The sequence below is a fragment of the Mus pahari genome, chromosome 3 (assembly GCF_900095145.1).
Source record: "Mus pahari chromosome 3, PAHARI_EIJ_v1.1, whole genome shotgun sequence".
Lineage (NCBI taxonomy): Eukaryota > Metazoa > Chordata > Mammalia > Rodentia > Muridae > Mus > Mus pahari.
The window spans coordinates 111,782,317-111,802,035 of NC_034592.1; the positions used below are offsets into that span (position 1 = coordinate 111,782,317).

The following is a 19,719-nucleotide window of genomic DNA, read 5'->3' on the forward strand; positions in this document are numbered from 1 at the left end:
TCCAACATTGTTTGTATCAATAAAAATGAATTATTGCTAAAGAAGACTCTGAGTAGTTCACAAAGCAAAATTCAACTCTTTACTGTTTGAGAGATACCAAAGTGTTTCTGAGGTGCTAAAGCCAAGGTCTGAGGAAGGGGGAGCTGACACCCCAAGATGAGTAGGATGTACCTCTGGATTGCAAGGGAAAGAAGCCAAGTTCAGACCGCCACCAGAGACCTGAAGGACATGCAGGCAGAAGACTCTTAGCATCTAAGGTCCTGGGAATCAGGAGGCATCTGGGCATTAAACCACATCCATTCGTACACATGCAACAATCTAAAACTAGTGTTATTAAAAATAAGACCAAGCCGGGCGTGGTGGCACACACCTTTAATCCCAGCACTCGGGAGGCAGAGGCAGGCAAATTTCTGAGTTTGAGGTCAGCCTGGTCTACAAAGTGAGTTCCAGGACAGCCAGGGCTATACAGAGAAACCCTGTCTCGAAAAACCAAAATAATAAAAAAAAAAATAATAATAATAATAATAATACCAGACGTTATCACTGTGCCTGAATTCTATCTTCTTCTTCGGGCCTGTGGCAATAAAACTAGCTTGGCCCTGCACAAAGCATGCAGGATGATGAAATGAAGGCCAAGGTGAAAGGACACCTCCAGCCTCTGTATTTCTGACCCATATGCCAAAAAGACACATGGGAGAAAAGACAGACACATGAACAGATGGAGCTGGGAAACCAGTCAACTACACAAGGAAGAATGAGACAAGAGCCTTATGTTTCACCCGGCACCAGAGTCAACTCCAAATCTGTAACATAAGACCTGAAACTGTGAAACTGTCAGGGGTAAAATCAGGGAAAATATTTCAGGATACAGACGTAGGTGAAGAGTTCCCAAATAATTCCATTAGCCCAGGAAAGAAGGGCAACAATGACTGTGAGCTCGAGATGCTACAGAGCTCTAGACAGAAAAGGTCAAGTGAAGAGACAAAAAATGTTATATTCTATCAAATTGGAGAATCTAAGAGAGAGAGAGAGAGAGAGAGAGAGAGAGAGAGGAGAGAGAGAAGAGAGAAGAGAGAAAAAACAAAAAGGATCACCTGCCCTCAGGCAGCGTGGGTGGGCAGAAGACACGCAAGGCCTGCCCACCCTACCTGCCCTGCCACTATGGGCAGGGGGAGTCACTATGATGTGTAAGTATGTAGTGGAGAGATAGGAGAGGAGAAACAGTTTGAGCGTCATGAAGAGAGGTGGAACTTGACATGTGAGCGTGGTATGACTAGCCCTGCCACCTGAGGCCATCGTGGTGAGGTCCTGACTCATGCTCAGGACTTGGAATCCCACCAATCCTCACTCTGGAAGTACAGACACAGCAATGAAATCTTCATTTCTTCAGGAACAGTGTGCTCTGGTTATAGAAGTGTCCAAAATGGAGAATACAGAGAAAGGATGGATAAGCTCTCTGGGTCACTTCTTACAAATGCATGTGAATCTTTACGGCAAAATACAAAAGTTTTATGGGGCTGAGAAAAGATTGCTTGAGGGTTAAAGGAGATGCCACCTTTACCTCTGCTGCCCGTAGCCTGTTCCGGGAGTGGGTTTCTTCAATAAACCAGAGAGCTGGTTCTGGTGGAATGGCATGTCATCAGTGAAGAGACTCTGGCCAGCTCGAGTGTGGGGAGTGAACGTGGCTCTGGCAAGCCTTGTCCTTCTCCCCCATTCCCTCTGCCTTGCTAAAAACCATTAGGTTACATTCCTAAAGCTAACTCCCAAGGTCTATCCCCTTACTTTGCCACTTCCTTCTCCTGAGGCTGACTACCAATGCCCAGATATCAAAGTATTGAAGTCCGGCAATCAAAAGCCACCTTTGGCTCACCTAATTAACATGTATTGTTAAAATGAAACACCTCATCCTGACATGGGCTTTCCCTTTTTACCTTTATAAACTCATTTCCCTGTGGGCCACCTCTGTCTCCTCTCTATCCAGAGGCAATCCTTTCTCCCCCTGGGACAAATACCCCTCCTCCCTCTCCCTTGTTCCCTTCCCCTTCTCTCTCATCCTCTATCTCTTGTATTTGTCTCTTATTCTCTGCCCTTTCTGTCCCTATGGGAAAAATAGATCTCCTTTGTGCTGAGAACTTGGTCTCGGGGCTTCTGAGTCCATGCTGCTCCTTTCAATCAGTGCCTTCAGAATGCAACTCCTCAGGTCAGCTCTAGTGATGCCTCTGCACAGGCTGCGCCTGAGGAGAGAACCAAGAGGAAGAGGGGCCAGAGGCAAAGCAAGTTGGTAGGTGTCAAGGGAGGTAGGCATAGTCTGTCACCCCTGAACTCCCTTGTCCTTGAAGGCCCAGTGACAGCTGAGTGACTTCTAGTCACCTTGTCCCCAGGAGGTGATGTCTACATTTCAGAGTAGTGGCCAGGAAGTTACTTACTGTCAGGTTGTTTCTGCAGCTTTCCAGGAGAGTGGCCTGCAGGCTTTCACTGGGGCTTCTTCTGAGCTGAAGTTCTCCAGGAGGCAGAAGGGGAGCATGTGGACTGTGGAGCATACACTGGGAGTGAAACTCTGGATAAACAAGGAGAGACATCCCAGTTACTGCCCTGAGGACCAAGAAGCCTTCTCTAGGCTTCTTGGTGTGTTTGTGAGCTGGGGAAACGCCTAGGGCTGGCTCTCAAAACTGAGGAACCTTCCTCCAGGCTTCAGAATAAACCCAGATGGCACAGATGCAAGGACCACCAGCTCTGCAAGGTGCAAGGTGTCTCCCTTTGTGTGTCAATAGGCTGACAAATTACAGCCAGCCACCTCTCCACAGGCAGACCCATTCACTGCTCCCCCCAGTCACAGAGTTGAAGACAAGTGGTGAAGACTATAAAGGTTCCTACTTCTCCAGTCTTTGCATAAAGTCTATGCTTCCAGAACAACTCTAGAGCAAGGAGCTCCTGTGCAGAGGAAAACAGTCACTAATGAAGGCAGTGAGAAGATGCAAGCAAGCAGTTCGGGGAGGATACTGTGAGCAGTGGGCCAAGAAGACTCCATCCCTGCTGGAGCATCGGACAGAAAAGAGAGAGAGGAGCCATGCACGGTCATGTGGTGAACTGACAGAATGTGGTAGCATAGAGTCAAAAGGACAAAAGCCAGGTTCTTAAGTTGAGGAAAATATATTAAACATTGGGAACCACAGAGAAACAGATCAAATCCCACCATTTACCACATTAAAGGATCTACAACAATGACACTTAACAGATTTAACACCCAACATGTGTGTGCCAATGAGAGAAGCAAGCATGGTTTGTGGTCCTGGGCTGAGGGCCTCCTGCAGGGAGGCGGTTGCTTCACCCCAGAAACAGCTGCCACTCTGACCTGCCAAAGAATCCATGGAGAGGAAAGCCCTCATGTGACCACTGAGCTCCTTCAGTTCCCCTTGCTCTCCTTCCTTTATGTAGCCTGTAGAAGGCTTCGTGGTCTTTGGGGGGCAGTAAATGGGATTTTCTTCTTGTTTATCCAGAGTTTCATCCTGGCAGCTGATATTTTCCTCAAGGTGACTGAGAGGCACCTGCAATACCAGAGTGGGAGGACGGGCCTAAGGAGTAATTCCTAGAGACAGGAGAAAAGGAAATGTCCAGTAATGGGCCTCCTGGGAGGTCACACTGCCCATCTTTATTGTTCCTGAACTCCTTCCTCACAGCCAGCAGGCTTCTAGACCTCAGTAAGTCTCTTATGTGTGAAATTGATGACATGGCAAAGGGATAGGGAAGGTCCCAGGGTCCATTGAGATATTTTTTTCCATATCCACTGTCCATTTTCCACCCCTTATGAGCAGTCTGCTCACAGTACATGCTGTCCATGGTGATGGAATACTTTGGCTTATTCGGACTGCCTGGACATCCCTACAGCAGGATCTACTTCTTCCTGGTCCTGTGAGCATCTCCTGAGGACCAGCTCTCAATCTGTCCAAACCCCAACTTAGCTTCCATCAGTCCATCAGGATCATTCTGTGTGTCAAGTGGTGACTCCACACACACCTGAAATCTTCCAGTGGCCAGGTGGTAAGGGGAGACAGGACTTGAGGCCATGGACATGCCAGTAATCACCAGTAGCCCTCTACAGACTGAGATACCTGAAGGAAGATGGCACTGCGAAGGACGACTTCCCTTTCCCTAGGCTGAGCACCACTTGGGCACATGAACCTAGTGTTGAGAATGCCTCGGGATCCCTGTAGGCTCTGGTTACTCTGAAGGTACAGCTTCCCTATACCTACCTCATCTTAGATTTGTCCTTCCCCCTCTGTAACTTCTCTCAACTGCCCTGTCTTGGTCTAGGGGTTATGGTTAGGGACATGCACTTCCCCACTCTTTGTGGCAGCTACATTGCCTGTGAATGGAAGAGGATAACTCCATACCTAAGGGGAGTATCTTTCTAGTCTTGCTGGGCAGAGACACCTGGCAAGACTTGTACAAGGACTTCCTGAGGCTGCAGAAGAGTTCTTCCAAGGTCTTCCTGGGTCACACCAGAGCAGTGTGTAGAGGTCTGCCAGGGTTCAGCTAGGGGAGTGGGTAGAAAGGGTCCTGCCCAGGGAAGAGCAAGAATGGGTTCATCCTCCTGGACTCATCTAATTTCCCTCTCAGATCCAGAACCAGAACCCACAGCACTGGGTCTGGAGCCAGGTGTGCCAGGGCACCCCTTAGGTTCCCAGGCCTGGGGATCATCAGCACAGTCATGGAGCAGGGAGCTGCATAGATGTGGGCTATCTCTGTCCTCTGGGTCCCAGAAGCAGTATTCTATGCTGTGTAGACATGGGAGGAGTTCTATGCTGTGTAGACATGGGAGGAAGCTGTGCTAGCTCCCATCTTGGAGTTTCCTCTCAGGTGAGAGCACATGAGCCCTACTAAGGTACAGAAAGTGTATAAACCCCAATTCTCCAGCTGGATTGTATCACAGGACCATGTAGTCCATGGCACAAAGTTTCAATTTGCATGTCCTTTTTTGGTGTGTGTGTGTGTGTGTGTGTGTGTGTGTGTGTGTGTGTGATGTTTTGTTTTTAACTTGCAGAAACATGTTTCTAGGTAACAAATTCAATTTGAGCTCAGGTGACATTTAAAAATATGCCTTGGTAAAAACACTGGAGGAATCCACTCTGGAAAAGAGACTCTTCATTGTGTGGTTCCTGGGAGAAAAGAAGAGAAATTCCAACCTCTGCTCCTGGGTTCTGTATGTTTTGCTGCCACATGAAAGAGGTTCTGTGAAGGACATGATTAAGTCACACATTTCCATGGGCAAATGAAGTCCTGACATTGCTAGTCTCTGAAAACAGTGAGATTGCAAGGAGCAAAATAGAATGAACGGGCAGGGAATTCTGTGAGAAAGACAACTGCTATATAGCACAGGAACAATGCTGTGTGTCATCACACTCCAAAGCACACTCTCTTTGGTTGAAATTTCCCTTTTTATTTGGATTTACCTGAAGTGGAGAGAGAACTCTAGTGAAATGTTCAAGAGTCTTTGTCTAGGCATATGGCTATGCTAAAACAAGCCACTAGATATCCTGTCTATTGCAGGGTGTGTCAGTCTAGTTTGACCCTGGACAATTAAAGAAGAGAGAGAGGAAAGCAGGAACCTTGTCTTCAACAGTGAGCTAGTTAGACAAAGATTAACCACTGGGGGTTTTATGGGAATGCCAAAAACAACCACATTGGGAATCTTAAAATTCCAAATGCTATAGTATTCAGGGCCCCTAGGGTTTTGTCCTTCATAGACAGGTGAGTGACTACTGATCTCCACAGTTCTTTTCTTCCATGTAGCATGTGTGTGATGTTTAAGAGTTTCCTTGCACTTTTCTTTTGTCTAGTTCTTGCCTACCCTTGCTAACTCCTTGCCTGTTAAGAAGACATTGTCTTATGCCTGGGATCCAGTATCTATGCAATGGTAGCAACTCACCTCCAGCCCTCCTCAGGATGTAAGATGGAAAGTCCAGAGAACAAGCAGCCCTCAGCCAAGGAATCACTGTTCTCTGCCTTCAAATGGGTACCCTACAAAGGTCCCTGTCCCCTGAGTATCCAGGGCAAGGTCTCAGAGCAATTTGGAAGGACACTCAAGGACAGCTGTACCTTTGGAGAGCAAGGAAAGGAAGAGGAAGGTTATAGGGGAAAGCTTGAGAGTCCTAGACAACTGAGGAAGAAGGTAAAGAGATGGTGGGGGCAGGGGGGCAGCAGGTGCACTAGGAAGAGACAACTGAGATGGGAAGAGAACAACTCAGGCTGGAGGCATGGAGACATTTACATCAAGGAGATGGAGGGCTTTCTGAGCTGACATTCCTGAGGAAACTGTCTTCAGAGCTCTTTCTGCAGTCTTCCAAATTATCCAATGAAGGAATTTGAGGGGAAATTTGAGAGGAAGCCCTGAGGTACTGGGCATTATAGTGTAGAGATGTGAGGCTGAAACCAAAGTAGAAACAGAAATGACTTAATATGCAACTTGCACGCCCTAATGACTTAACAAGCAGGACCCCGGAGGAGGAAGAGATAAAGAAGGCAAGGGTGAGGGCACCGCCAACACTGAGAACAAAAGGTTGGAAGACAAGAGACAGGAAAGAGGGCCTGAAGAAGTGGAGCCATCCTAAGTGCAAAGCATCCGATAGGTATCAAAAAAGCAAAGAAAGCAGATCAAATAGAAACTTAAAATAAAAAAAAAATAAATAAATACTATACTTGAGGAAAGCCAGGCACTACAGGGTAATTCAATGAAGCCAGCAGGGGGGCGGAGAGGGGGCGAACAATTGACATGCAAGCCTGATGTGAATCTGATCCCTAGAGTATGCTACACAACAGAAACAAGAGAGACCATACCCCAACAAGAAGGAAGGTAAAGGCCCACTCTCAAAAGTTTTCCTCTTGGATTTGGAGAGATGCCATTATGAGAATTGCCTGTTCTTGCAGAGAAACTGAGTTCAATCCCTAGCATTTACAAGCACACAACAATCTGTCAATATAGTTCCAGGGGATCCGATGCCCTCTTCTGACTTCTGGGGGCACTGCAAGCGTGTGGTACATGGACATACATTCAAAGCACTCAAACACACAAACAAGTGGGAGTTCTGTGGTACACATGTACCTTCACACACACATTTTAAAAAATTTGTAAACATAATTCAAGAATCAAGTTGGTCCTCTGATGCTTATTGTCTACATGTTCACATCATCAGTATAAAATATAGGGCTCCAGAGATTGGAGTCCTTTTTACTACACAAGGGAGAATCCGATTAGTTTTCTTTATAAACTAAAGTTGCTTGGAGTTTTGTTGTTATTACCTCCCCCCAAGTTACTGCAAGCTCTTTGCCAACGTTCATTTTCTGCCCATAACGAGGCAATCCCAGCATCAGTAAAGGAATCACAATTTCTGCTGGGTCTATTCCTGCTAACTGATGAGCCTCGTTTTACCTTTCAGAATCAATTTAGAAACCATTTCTATATATGTTTTTAAGTTTTTTTTTACTCTGTGTGCTAAGAATATTTATTCTACGATATAATCTTCACTTTGCATAAGAATTCCTGTGGGAGAATGATTAGAAGGCAAGATAACTAAAATACAAGCCATCTTTGGATCAATACAATCTATATGTCTAGCCTATAGTTTCTTTTCTACTAGAACCAATTTCTTTTCAGCTGACAATTTTCTTTGATTATTTAAGTCTTTATTACCTTATAAGGTTTGAAATAAATTACTTAGCTCTTAAGTAGTGAATCCAATTGTAGGCCATAGTCAGTTAGTATCTCAGCAATTTCTGAAAATCATTAAGAGTTCTTAATTGGTCTCTCCTGGTTTGTATTTTTTGTGGTTGAATCCTTTATAGACTTAAGTCCTAGAAAATTAATAGAATCTCCTCTTTGTATTTTTTTTCAGTAGCAGTTTGTAATCCCCAACAAGGCAAAATTCTCTCTTTAATTCATCAAACATATTTTCTAAGGTATCTCTCTTTGAATCAGCCAGCAAAATATCATCCATATAATGGTAAATTATGGACTGAGGAAACTGCTTATGAACTATTTCAAATGATTGCTGTACTGCAAAGTATTGGCATCAAGTAGGGCTATTTAACATTCCTGTGGTTTTCCAAAGGCTCGCCAATGATACCTTTTTATTGGACAACTATTAAAAGTAGGTGCTGAGAAAGCAAACCTTCCCCTATCATGTTCATGTAAAGAGATTGTGAAAAAGCAATCTTTAAAACCAATCACTATGGAGCTCAGTTCTCTCCTAAGCTACGTGTCTTTAAGCTATCAAACCACCATCCCACAAATATGGATCAGGTAATGATGCAGTTTGTAGAGCCAAGCTGGCAGTTTGTAAAGGACTCAATTCAGCTGGTTAAAAGATACACCAAACCCAACAACAACAAAAAAATTCCAGAAGATTGCCATAGCCACAGCTATAGCTATAGGATTTGCTATCATGGGGTTCATTGGTTTCTTTGTGAAACTGATCCATATCCCTATTAATAACATTATTGTGGGTGGCTGAGCCCTTTCTCATCATGGGACAAGTGAACCAATGAAGGGGTGACAAGCTCATAAAGTAAACCATTGCCTGGATGCTTCGTGCTTTGTTTCTTTCCTCTTTCCAAAGAGTTTTCTATTCCTCAATTAAAATAATTTCAAAATAAAAAAATCAATCACTATAATAGGCCATTCCTTAGGTAACAAGAAAGGTAATGGAATTCCAGGTATAATGAGTGATTTTCTTAATTGCTCTCAGATTTGTCAACATCTTCCATTTACCAGATTTCTTTTAAATGACAAATACCTGAGAATCCCAAGGGCTGGTGGGCTCTTCTGTATGTTGAGCCTTCAGCTGCTCGTGGACTAGCTGTTCTAGTGCCTGTAACTTTCCTTGTGTCATAAGCCATTGTTCTATCCTAATAGGTTTGCCAGTTTAGTGGTAGGGCAGCTGGCTTCCTCAAACAAAGTTGAAGAGTCAGCCTCTATTGTATCCTGCTTATGGACAGCTTGGATATTCAGTAACTGTCTTCAATAACATCTTTTAATCTCTTTACCAGAAATAACTCCTCCCTCACAGCCTGTCTTTACATTTGGAGCAAAGTTAATCAGTATTTCCCATTGCTGCAATAAATCTCTTCCCCATAACTTCACAGCTATATCTGACACATATTGCTTTAACCTTTCTATTTGACCTTCTGATCCTATACATTTAATCTATTTTATACTTTGTTTTACCTGAGACAATGTCCCAATCCCTAGAGGCTGTGTAGAAACTTTTTGAAGTACCCAAGCTGAATTCCAGGAATCTTGGGAAAATGTTTACATCTACTTCAGTACTAATTCTTCAATCTCAATGGCATCTAATGGTAATTTTAACTTTGGGCTCCTATCTTATATAGCAGTTTGCCAAAACATGGCGGGGGGGGGGGAGTATTTGTTTTGTTGGCATCTTTAGAATCTCGTTTCCTTAGGAACTGCTCTATCTCCATTAAGTGGTTTAAGTCTTGAGCAGCTGTTTGTCTTATGAAACTTTGAATGATATAATTGTTTTTTCCAGAATAATCTTTCCTTGGTGGACAGGAAATGAATGGCTCATGTCTTTTGCTGGGCCTTGAGCAAAGCCTCTTAGTTTTCTGAAAGTAAGAAATTGCCTTGGCTATCCTTAGATGACCTACATTCATGAGCCACATGACTCTTCCTTCAACATCATCTACACTTTACAGGAAACCTTTCCCCTGAACTATTACTATTATAGAAAAAATTATCCTTAAGGACTGTTTGTTCAGTCCTTTAGGGAATGACATGGTCTTTTACAACGGGCATTTTGTTTTTAAACCTCCTGTAATTGTTTGCCTAACTATAACCCAACTGTGAGCATTTACTTCTATGTCTGGAATAGTTTTACTCCATTCATAAAGTTTTATTCCATTCAGCATTAGCATTCTCAAAAGCTAGAGATTCAATTAAACTTTCTCTAGCATTTGGATCTGTCACCACTGTACTCAGAGCTATAGTTAATCATTGTAAAAAAAAAAAAAAAAAAAAAAAAGTCAGTGAAAGGTTCATTTGAACCCTGGGTTATCTTTGTAAATGATTCAGATCGTCCCTGTTGTTCAACCTTGTCCCAAGCATTTAAGGAAAAGTCAATACAATTATTAAAGTTAAAATTGAGGATTGTTAATGTGATGTCATAATAAGTAATATGTTCTCTTCTCTCTTCTATTTCTACGTTGGAATCATTTTAAAGAGCATTAGACAAACTCCAAAACCTGTTATGGTGTCTCTCATCTTTATATGCCGGTATCTTTAAACTTATCATATTTTTTTACTTATATGTATATGCGAATTTTAATATCCAATTCCTTTTTAGTAAGTACACTGTAGCTGTCTTCAGACACTCCAGAAGAGGGTGTCAGATCTCGTTACAGATGGTTGTGAGCGGCCATGTGGTTGGTGGGATTCGAACTCAGGACCTTCAGAAGAGCAGTCAGTGCTCTTAACCGGAGCCATCTCACCAGCCCCCCTTTTTAGTTTTAAGATACATTTTTTTACCTTTCTCGAGTTTCAGTGTGCTCAGATTCCTTTGTCTCCCTCTGCTGTTCAGCTCAGGACTGTAGTGGTTCTTGCGCCTATGTTTACAGGGAAGAGTGAATCTCTTTCTCTCTGGGCCCCAGCAGTCCTGGGCTCTTGTGGGTGCAGTGTGTATTTGCACAGATATATGTTGTTGACCTTTCCCCACTCTAGAAAGGTGGGGTAAATTGTGCCTTATGCCCTCAGGGTTTTACCGAGGGCTGTTTTTTAAACCCCTGAATTCTGGTTGCATGATCTGGATGACTGGCCCCTGTCCCTGTGGTCTGTTGCAGGTGTTTCCCAGGCAGGTCCCCGCCAGCTGCAGTGAGGGGGAGGTCTTCTTTGGCCGACAGAAACGTGTGTCAAAGTTTAGCCAGTGTTGTAACCTTAAAAGTGCTCCTTTGTCTCTTTCAGCAGCAGCAGCAGACAGGCTAGCTCTTTTGATCTGAGACACTGCATGCTCACCAGCCTCAATCAAATGCTCTGTAGCACAGTGGGGCCATTTGTTCTCCACCATCCATCCAGGACTTTGTCTAATATGTTTAGTATGAAATGAAAAGGTTTGGATTTGTTGCCTTATATGTTGAGTATCATCTGTAAAAACCAAATTTTCCTCCTGACCCCAAGCTCCCAAATAACCTATATACAACCATCTTCTTTCTGTGGGTCTGCTCCTCCCAGCCTACCTCCAACCTAGAATCCTTATGCCTATCAGATGTCCCACCTTCTATTTCCTGCTTCAGCTACAGGCAAATCAGCTTTTAGCTGACAGGTACTGCATTCATACAGTACACAGGAGGTTTTCTCTATACACACATGCACCCAAACATCAGAGAATCACTGGCATACCAAAGTAATGACATTGCTAAAGTCCAACTTAGCAATATAATGAGTTTATTGGGGTCACTTGTAAGGATAGGGGTTTGTGTTGTTCCAGGAGCAAGAACAACTCAAAAGCAGCTATATCACCAAAGCCCACATCATCATGGGTAACAACTCTACACAACTTGCAGGCTGCTTGACTAGTCAGGGAATCTCCTCTCCCAGGCATCCAGGCCTTTTCTGGGGAGCTCTGCTGGTAAGTCAACCTGTTCCATTCTGTCCTGTTCCCATACAGTTCCATTTCTACAACCTAGGGAAAGCACTTTGTGGCTCTAAAGCTTCAGCTTCCTAAGACACATGATGCTTGTTTAGTGTCTTGGGCCTCCACTCCCCTTCTTCCTGGAAGGACATTTCAATCAGAAGAAAATTACCATGTAATACTAGCTGCTGGCTTTTGTCCTTGTTTTAGGTACCCACCCTCCACCTATGAGGTGACCATGACATCATGACCCAACATGTCTTGAGTTCTTAAAACATATGGTCTGCAGCCTCACAAGGCAGAGACTTGAGACATCCATTAGCTACAGAGAAAAGCTAACAGCTCAGCTAAACATTGGAGTATAAAAGAACAGGAATTAAGATCTGGCAGGTGCTTATAAATCTTACTAAATTTATTATAAAGTTCCTGTTTTAAAATTCTGATATGAATGTTTCAAGAAAAAAGTCTTAAAAGTACACTCCAAAATATTCTAAAGGAAGAAGATTGCAGTATTAAAAGTTTACCAAAGAAGTGTTTTTAGCTAAAAAGACAAAAGCTTAAACAAAATGCTCTATATAATGTGACCAATAGTGATAGACTAAGTCAACAATACTGATAGACTAAATCAATGGGAGAAACATCAAGAAAACACACAAAAGCCCATGTGATTGCAAAGATGCTTGGCTGCTTTCAACATGTTCATAAGCTCTGCCAACTCTAAGACCTTCCAGTTCACATTGAGGAGTTTTTTTCTGATTCTCTTGGATTCATAATCCATGTAGACAGCACCAGACCAGAGCAGGGTTGGGTGTAGCAGATACGGTAGAGCCCAGAATGTGGGGGACTATGATGGAGTAGTGTAGCTGAAGTTTGGCATCTGAGCTCAAGTTTTCCTTCACTCCCACATTAGACCTTGAGGGAGGAGGACAGATGTCAGTACCCTTTGGAGAAAGAATCTGAGCACACTGCTCAATTGTCTGTCTGCTGGACAGTACCTACACTCAAAGCAGCTGCACCTTGTGTCTCCATTCCACATGTATCGGAGGTGAAGCAACGTCCTGTGTAATCAGCCTTCCCTTGTCGTCACAAGTGCCACTTTTGATACTAGAACACTTCAGGTGTTTCTCTGGCTCTTCCCTTGATGTGGTTCCCAGGAGACTGGCTGCTGTGTATGGTAAGACTGGTTCCCACAGCATGGTTTGGAGACTAGTAAATATAATAGTTTATGTGATGATCCTAACATGCTGATTGAAGAGCACTAGAATCTCTTCTTGGTAGCCGTCCAGCTGACCAACAGGCCCACCAATGCTGTTTCCACTGAATTAAGTTCGCTCTTTCAAGTCCTCCCATGGCAACCATTAACAATTGAGAGTGAAAAATAACTTGGACAGTAGATTCAATATTGATGCAAATTGAATGTTCATCACCAACTGCCATTTAATTGCAATCCTTAATTTGAGAGTGAAGGAAAGCACATTTTCCCCTCAAAGTCAGCCACAAATTACCTTGCTACAGGCAGGCAGGCAGATGGACATTACCAAATCCCAATGGAGCAATTTCTATTGGCTCTTTCAGAAACAAGCGGGAAGTTAGGGAGTAGGCATTCTGCAGTTCCTACTTGTTTACAGTCCCACTGGTCTGAGAGAAAGCTGTGAGCACAGGTTGAAATGGAGTGGAAGGAGTGTTCTTCCTGTTACACTGGGCAGCATGAGCTGTCCTGAAACTGAGAATGCAAAAGCACTTTCCAGACCTTTAGTTCAGATAGACTGATTTCCATATTTCTTAACATTCCTCTGTGAGGGTAATTCTGTATTTTCAGTATTTTGAATCGGTGTCATGCATAACCTACACAGGCTGCAAACACCAAGTACCACAGACAAGATGGCTTAAGCATCAGGAATTTATCGCTTATACTTCTAGGTGCTGAAGCTCAAGACTGACTGGTTCCTCACAAGGGAATCTTCTTAGCTTGTGTGCAGTTGCGCTATGAGTTCTCACATGGTACAGAGAGAAAATCATCTCTTTTACTCTTCTGAACAGGACATGGATTCTACCAAATAGACTCACCCTTAGAGTGTCCTTTAACCTTGGTTACCTCCAAAGAGCTGCAGCCTGCACAGTTGCACCAAGGTCAGGGCTTGGGCATAGTCCAGTACTCCATGCTGAGCAATTCTTCATTCATTCAAATCTGCTTGCAGTAATGATATCGCCCACCACGGGAAGCACAGACTCATTGTAGAGAAGATAACTGTTACATAACAGACAACACAGAAACTCTCCCGGGGTAGCAGAAAGTCCACTTTCACGATGTGGCTTTTTAAGCCTTGCACTTCTGAGTACAGAACCTGAACCACTCAAGTTCAAAGGCTTAAAAACTCAGCCTGTCCATCTATCTGAAGTCCAAAGCAATCATCAATAGTTTTGAAAACCAAAAATTTTTATTTACAAAATTTGAGTTTTAACTGATGTTTTATACATCATATGACATGTGGACGTTATCTGTCATACTTTCAACATGGATTTTAAACACAGTGAAGCGTATGCAACTGAGTTCCATTGGTCACAAAACAAAAAATGCTGCCTTCACTTTGCTGCCATCAGGATTCTGTGCCGCAGTCATTTTTAGGGTGGGTTTCCCGGCAGAGGTGGTCACATAACCATCGGCTGTGGATTCCCAAGCAGCACAGGAGCCAGTCTTAGCAAAGCTCGGACTGGCATCTTCAGGTGTCTGAACCTGTAGAGGAGTTCAGCAAAGCTTGTGCTCCCTGAAGAGACAGAGATGCAGAAGGTTACATCACTCACTCCACAGCCTCAGCCACACAGCGCCCCCAAGCTCTGCACACCACGCTTGAGCCAGGAAGCCTTCCTTCTACACAAAAGCACCCCAGTGGCAAACCTTGAATTTTTAATTTCCTAAAACAAAGAATTTAAATTTATCCATTCTGTATTTTAGGATAACCACTGTGAAAACTTATTTGTGTACATTAAATTCAATTAACTTCAATTACTATAAGTGATTTTGAAAGCTGATTTTAATACTTGATTTTTGATCTGTGAGTTCAATCTTTTACAAACAAACAACCTCAACAGACTGAAGACTGAGAGTTGTTCTACTGCCTCTTGTTCTTGGTCCCACAGATTACACATACTCACTGGAGTGTGGCTTGGATATCCAGGGTTTTAGACGATACCCAAAGATCTAGACCCACAGGCACTGAGGGAAGCATGGGCATCACCCAAGAGTCTTTCCAGCTTCCTCATCCTTCCCTCCACACCCCACAGTCCCAGCAGCACGGGTTCTACACCTTCCCGGTTCTCTGCATGCGGGCTGCTGGTTTTGTTTACTTTTTCTTTTTCTCATTCTGCAGTGTTCACTTTCTTATTTGAGTAAGAACAGGGTGGGGAGCAAAGAAAGAAAATAGAGGGGGAAAAGTGGACAAGAATCTTGCCCCATCAGGATCCAGGAAGAGACAGCTATTTGGCTTGTGGCAAAGTATGAATGACAAAGTATGAACAAGTAGGAATGCAGAAGCACCTTGAGGCAGCACAAATCTAACCAGCCTAGGCCTGGGGCTGCATTAGCATGGCAGTTTGTGGGCCTGCAAACAGTAGCTGCTGTTACTGTTGTTTACTGTTGTTATTTTTTCCTGAGACAAGGTCCTGTATGGGCCAAGACCAGCTCCTACCTCACTCTGTAGCCAAGGATGGCCTTGAACTTCTTCCCCCTCCAAAGAATTTCTGATTTCCAAATGCTTAAATTATAGGTGTGGGCTACTATGACCTGGGGAGGGGGTGGGACTGTTTTTATTGTATGCCACATATTGAATTTCACCTACTTTTCACTGCTGGGTACTTCCATGTTCTTTAGCTACTGGGCTTAGATCTGGGTACAGTTAAATTTCAAGAAAACATGCCTGCAGTTATGATAATAGATCACAACTTACGTTGATCCTTTAAGATTTGAAAGGTGTGACCACAACATGGTATAGTCCAGAGGTAATTTACTTCCTATGACTGAGGCCATACCCTCCTAAATTCTACTAAGAATTCTTCTAAGAAGCAGTTGGACAGGCACTAGTAAACAACTGGCAGGTTATTTTCTAGTTCACTTGCAAGCTCTTCCCTCCAGGGAATTCCTTTATATGCAACTTTTTGGCCATAAACTTCTAAAACTAGAAGCTCCCCCTGGTATTTTCTGCATAGTTCCTCTCTGGTACATCTTGCAACTCTGGCTCCCTTGGTCTCTCTATACCCTCATGTCTCTCCCACAACTCAAGGAGTCTTCCTGGCAATACATGGGTTCCCTTTCCCTACCATAGCCGAGAAACTCCCAAATAATCCAACCAGAAAAGGTAACACCAAAGCATTAACTGCTATCTTATGCATTTGACTAACCTTTGTATTTGTTTTCACGGGAAAGGCCACAAAATATAAGCAATTCCTCATGGCCATAACTAGGACTGTTTATACTACATTCTTTTCCCTGAGGTTTCATACACAAAAAATGCCATTAAGCTAAAAGTGATTGCACATTAACAGAACCATCTTCTCCTTCTCAAAAATATTTCTTTACTCTCAATTAAAGGGTAGCAATTTAAATGTGACATGACAAAATCAGGTTGTTTTACAGACAACCTTAGTGCCAGACCCCATACTGGACAGAGCGTTCAATCAACAGCTTTGAAGTTTTAGGGTATCAGAGACTGTGATTACATAAGCCTCTTAAAACTAAGGAATCTTACAAAGTTATAAGAAAAATCAAGTGAGTTCTGTAAATACAGCCCAATGGTAGAATGTTTTGGCTACCATGCCCAAGACCTTGAGTTCAATTCATATAAATTAAATATATAGAGAGATGTCATTCATACATGGAATAATATACACATTTACTTGATAGTCCTACTCTAATAACATCTCTTTTCGGAGGTAAAAGTATATGGTCTGTTCTCCTTTCAGAAAGCATTCTCAATAAACACAATCATGAACACAGCTGAGTACCGCATTAGAGAAGGGGACTGACAGGAGTTTCTCCCTTACTAGATACTAGTGAGGAACAAATACTGAAGAGGCTGAGATGGGGTTACCTTCCAATCCCATGGGTGGCAAGTGTCGTGGTGCTGGCACAGAGTGGTAGACAAGGAAGCAGGCCAGCATGTTTAGCTGAGACTTCTCAACAGGCTGCCCACTAAGGTAGGCATGCACACACACATCACCTCCATCTGTGAGAGGACACAAAAGGAGTTGAATGGGTCAGGAACAGAGATGAGAAAGATGGGAATGATTACTTTCATTACCTTTTCATTAAGTGCATGCTTAGCCCCGGCACAAACAGGCAGTGCTGCACAGGTACAAACGCCGGGTAGCCTGATGCTGCCTAGTTTAGTGTGCTGAAGAAGTGAGGAAATACACACAAATACAGGTGATTACAGAATAACAGATGCCCACTGTCAAATCTTTTCTTCCAGTGTAATATTCAAGGAGACTGATTTCAAGCCAGGACTGGAATCTATTTATCCTTAACAGGAGATGATCAACTTGCAATTCTTATCAGGGTACTTCTGAAAGTCTGACGCAGGTCATGGTTCTGTGTGGTAGATCTGGAGTAACAGCAGGAAAATGCACATGTAACATAGTGCAAGCAAGCACTGCTACTGCTCAGGAGCCATGCTTTGAGAATTCTAGCCTAGAACAACCAAGACAGTCTTATCCTTGGACACAGTGGTCAGCTGAGGACAAGTGACCTAAGCCATTCTGTGAAGATACTCTGTGACAGAAGGAGTGGGCTAAGGAATAGTCTGAGATGCAGCTTGGGTCACAATCAAGATGTTCAACACATTTACTTCTGGGATAGGAATGTCTGTCTCCATGCCATGGTTCCTAAAAGCACCTCCTTTCTCTCTCTGAGTGGCATGAAAATATGGAAGAAAGGAACTGTTGGTTGTTTTAGTACAAGGGGACAAAGTGACCAAGCAGAGGATAGCAAATGGAACTTCAGGGGTAAAAGTTGAAGGTCCAGCAATCAACAAGTTGAGTCTCTTAATCCTGTCTTAACTGTGTACTTCCAGTAATCTGAGCTTACCACTAGCTTCATTATTTCAGTTCAGTTCAATCTTCTGTTACAGACATAAGTCATTTGAACCAAAAAAGAAAATTTGAGAGAACAAATAAGAGAGATAAAGATGTCTGGAAAACTGAATTCACCAAATGTCCCGAAGAATCACAAACCAACTAGGACTAAGACTGCTTGTCACTACCAAATAGTTTTTACATTCTAAGATGTTTGCCATCAGAGAATTTGCAGAGACTCAATGGCCTACTTCTCAATAGCCAAGGCCTTCTACACATGCTGAAATACTAAACCCAATGGAAAGACATTTATTATATAACATTTTCACAAAAGGGTGGGGGATTTAAATGTCTACCAAAAACATTTCAAAGTTACACAGTGCTGGCATAGCAGTGTCCTTCATTTGCTTTTCACAAACTTCTTTACAGTCTGGTTGTTTGTCAGAAACTTATTTCCCCAGTGTCACAGCGGGACAGCTTAAATACCGAAGCAAGAATTGGTAGGACCATGACTAGGGTTTGTATGTACTGAAAGCAGGTCACCATCAGATACTTGGTGCAAGGACTTGAATAAACTGAAAGGAATATAAAGATCCAGGAACTAAATGCAGAAAGTCAACCTCAGGTACAAGTGACACACAACGTATCCTCCCGGTCCCATCCCTCCTGTGATGTGAGTCAGCATGAGTAACCTGATAGTTTCCTTCTTTCTCAAGTCAGCACTTCTCCTGGCAGTCAGGGCTACAGGATGCTCAAGGATATTACTGACTCAGACAATATGCCCTTCCCGAGAGCAGGGAAATGTATTTTAAAGTTATTAAAGTACACAACCAGACTCCTCAAAAGTCAAGCTGTAGATTATGCCCAGGTTTACCTTGTTTGCCAGTGGAAACTGTTAAGAATAGAAAAGCCTCAGTTGAGTTACCCTTCAAGCACAAGGCCACAGTACCACCATACCTTGTAGCCACTGGTCCAGGGTAGCATCAACAGTGCACTTCACCACAGGTAAGAACTCGGAGTTTATAAAGAGCCCTCGCTTAGGATAGGTATGCTGCCTATCCTGGTGGCTTCGTGAACTGAAAAACTCTAATATCAACTTTATCTGCCAAAGATCAGATGTGTCTGACATGTCTCTCTTTTTAAGACTTCTTAGAGCCTGTGTGAAGAAAGAGAAAGAACAATCTGTTTAATGAAATGGGAAGATGTTCTAATCATGTTGTCTTCAGGGTACGTCCCAATATGGCTGACAAGATCAGCAAGAGGCTATGGAGATTCATGGGGTACTGAAGTGCCGTTGACTACACTAAGAAGCCCTCTCCTGTGTGGCTCACTTTCCTCAACATGAGGGCAACTTCCAAGTAAAAGCAACAAAGGTCAAGATCATTCTTGGCTCAGCAACCCTGAATAATGAAGACACCATAAACAATGGGGTATAAATCTCTGGGGAAGAAGTTGGGGTACAGTGACATAGCAGGGACAGCCAGGAATCCCTGTGGGGCAGAGGCCTAATCATTGATCACGCTTATGTTAAGAATCACCAATAAAGGAACCATGGCTACTTCCAGAGGAGACATTCATTCATGGAGACTGTTGTAGATGGTGGAGGGGTGAGGGTACCCAACGTTTTTAAAGAGAAGAGAACATTTAACCAGCAACCAAGAAGTCTAACTTAGCTGCTATGCCAAGAGAGGCAGCAAGCAGAGCACCAGCCCAGCACCATGATCACTCTCTGCAACTGAGAAGAGATGGAGCCACACAGTAACTGTATTCTGGCCCTGTGCTTCTGCTGGAATGTAGAACACTACTTTACATACTGTGATTTTCATGCCTGGAGAATTATTTCTTGACGAAATGTTTTTCCCACTCAGCTATCCACAAGATTATTTTTATCATCAAAGATTAGTTCTTTGGCTTGAGACAGAATCCCAAATGCCAATCTATAAACTCTTCATATTTACTGCAGAATTTTTTAAACTATGGGTTCTGGATCTTGCCCACTAGACTCCATCTTAGAAAG

General features: G+C 43.2%; 1 protein-coding gene and 2 pseudogenes across 1 annotated transcript in view; 2 read left to right on the plus strand and 1 right to left on the minus strand.

The window, feature by feature from the left end:
* Positions 1-2,387: 2,387 nt before the first annotated feature.
* Positions 2,388-4,677, plus strand: LOC110318006 (annotated as a pseudogene).
* A 3,610-nt stretch (positions 4,678-8,287) lies between these two features.
* LOC110317582 lies at positions 8,288-8,507 on the plus strand (annotated as a pseudogene).
* Positions 8,508-12,033: 3,526 nt separating this feature from the next.
* Anapc1 (anaphase promoting complex subunit 1) overlaps positions 12,034-19,719 on the minus strand; it is a 78,369-nt gene continuing 70,683 nt past the window's right edge. Inside the window, exons 45-47 of the mRNA XM_021192780.2 lie at positions 18,660-18,858; positions 16,721-16,855; positions 12,034-14,401 (exon numbers count right to left, since the gene is read on the minus strand). Of these exons, the coding sequence (XP_021048439.1) occupies positions 14,286-14,401; positions 16,721-16,855; positions 18,660-18,858 (450 nt within the window). The 3' untranslated portion in view covers positions 12,034-14,285. The remainder of the gene's footprint in view (positions 14,402-16,720; positions 16,856-18,659; positions 18,859-19,719) is intronic.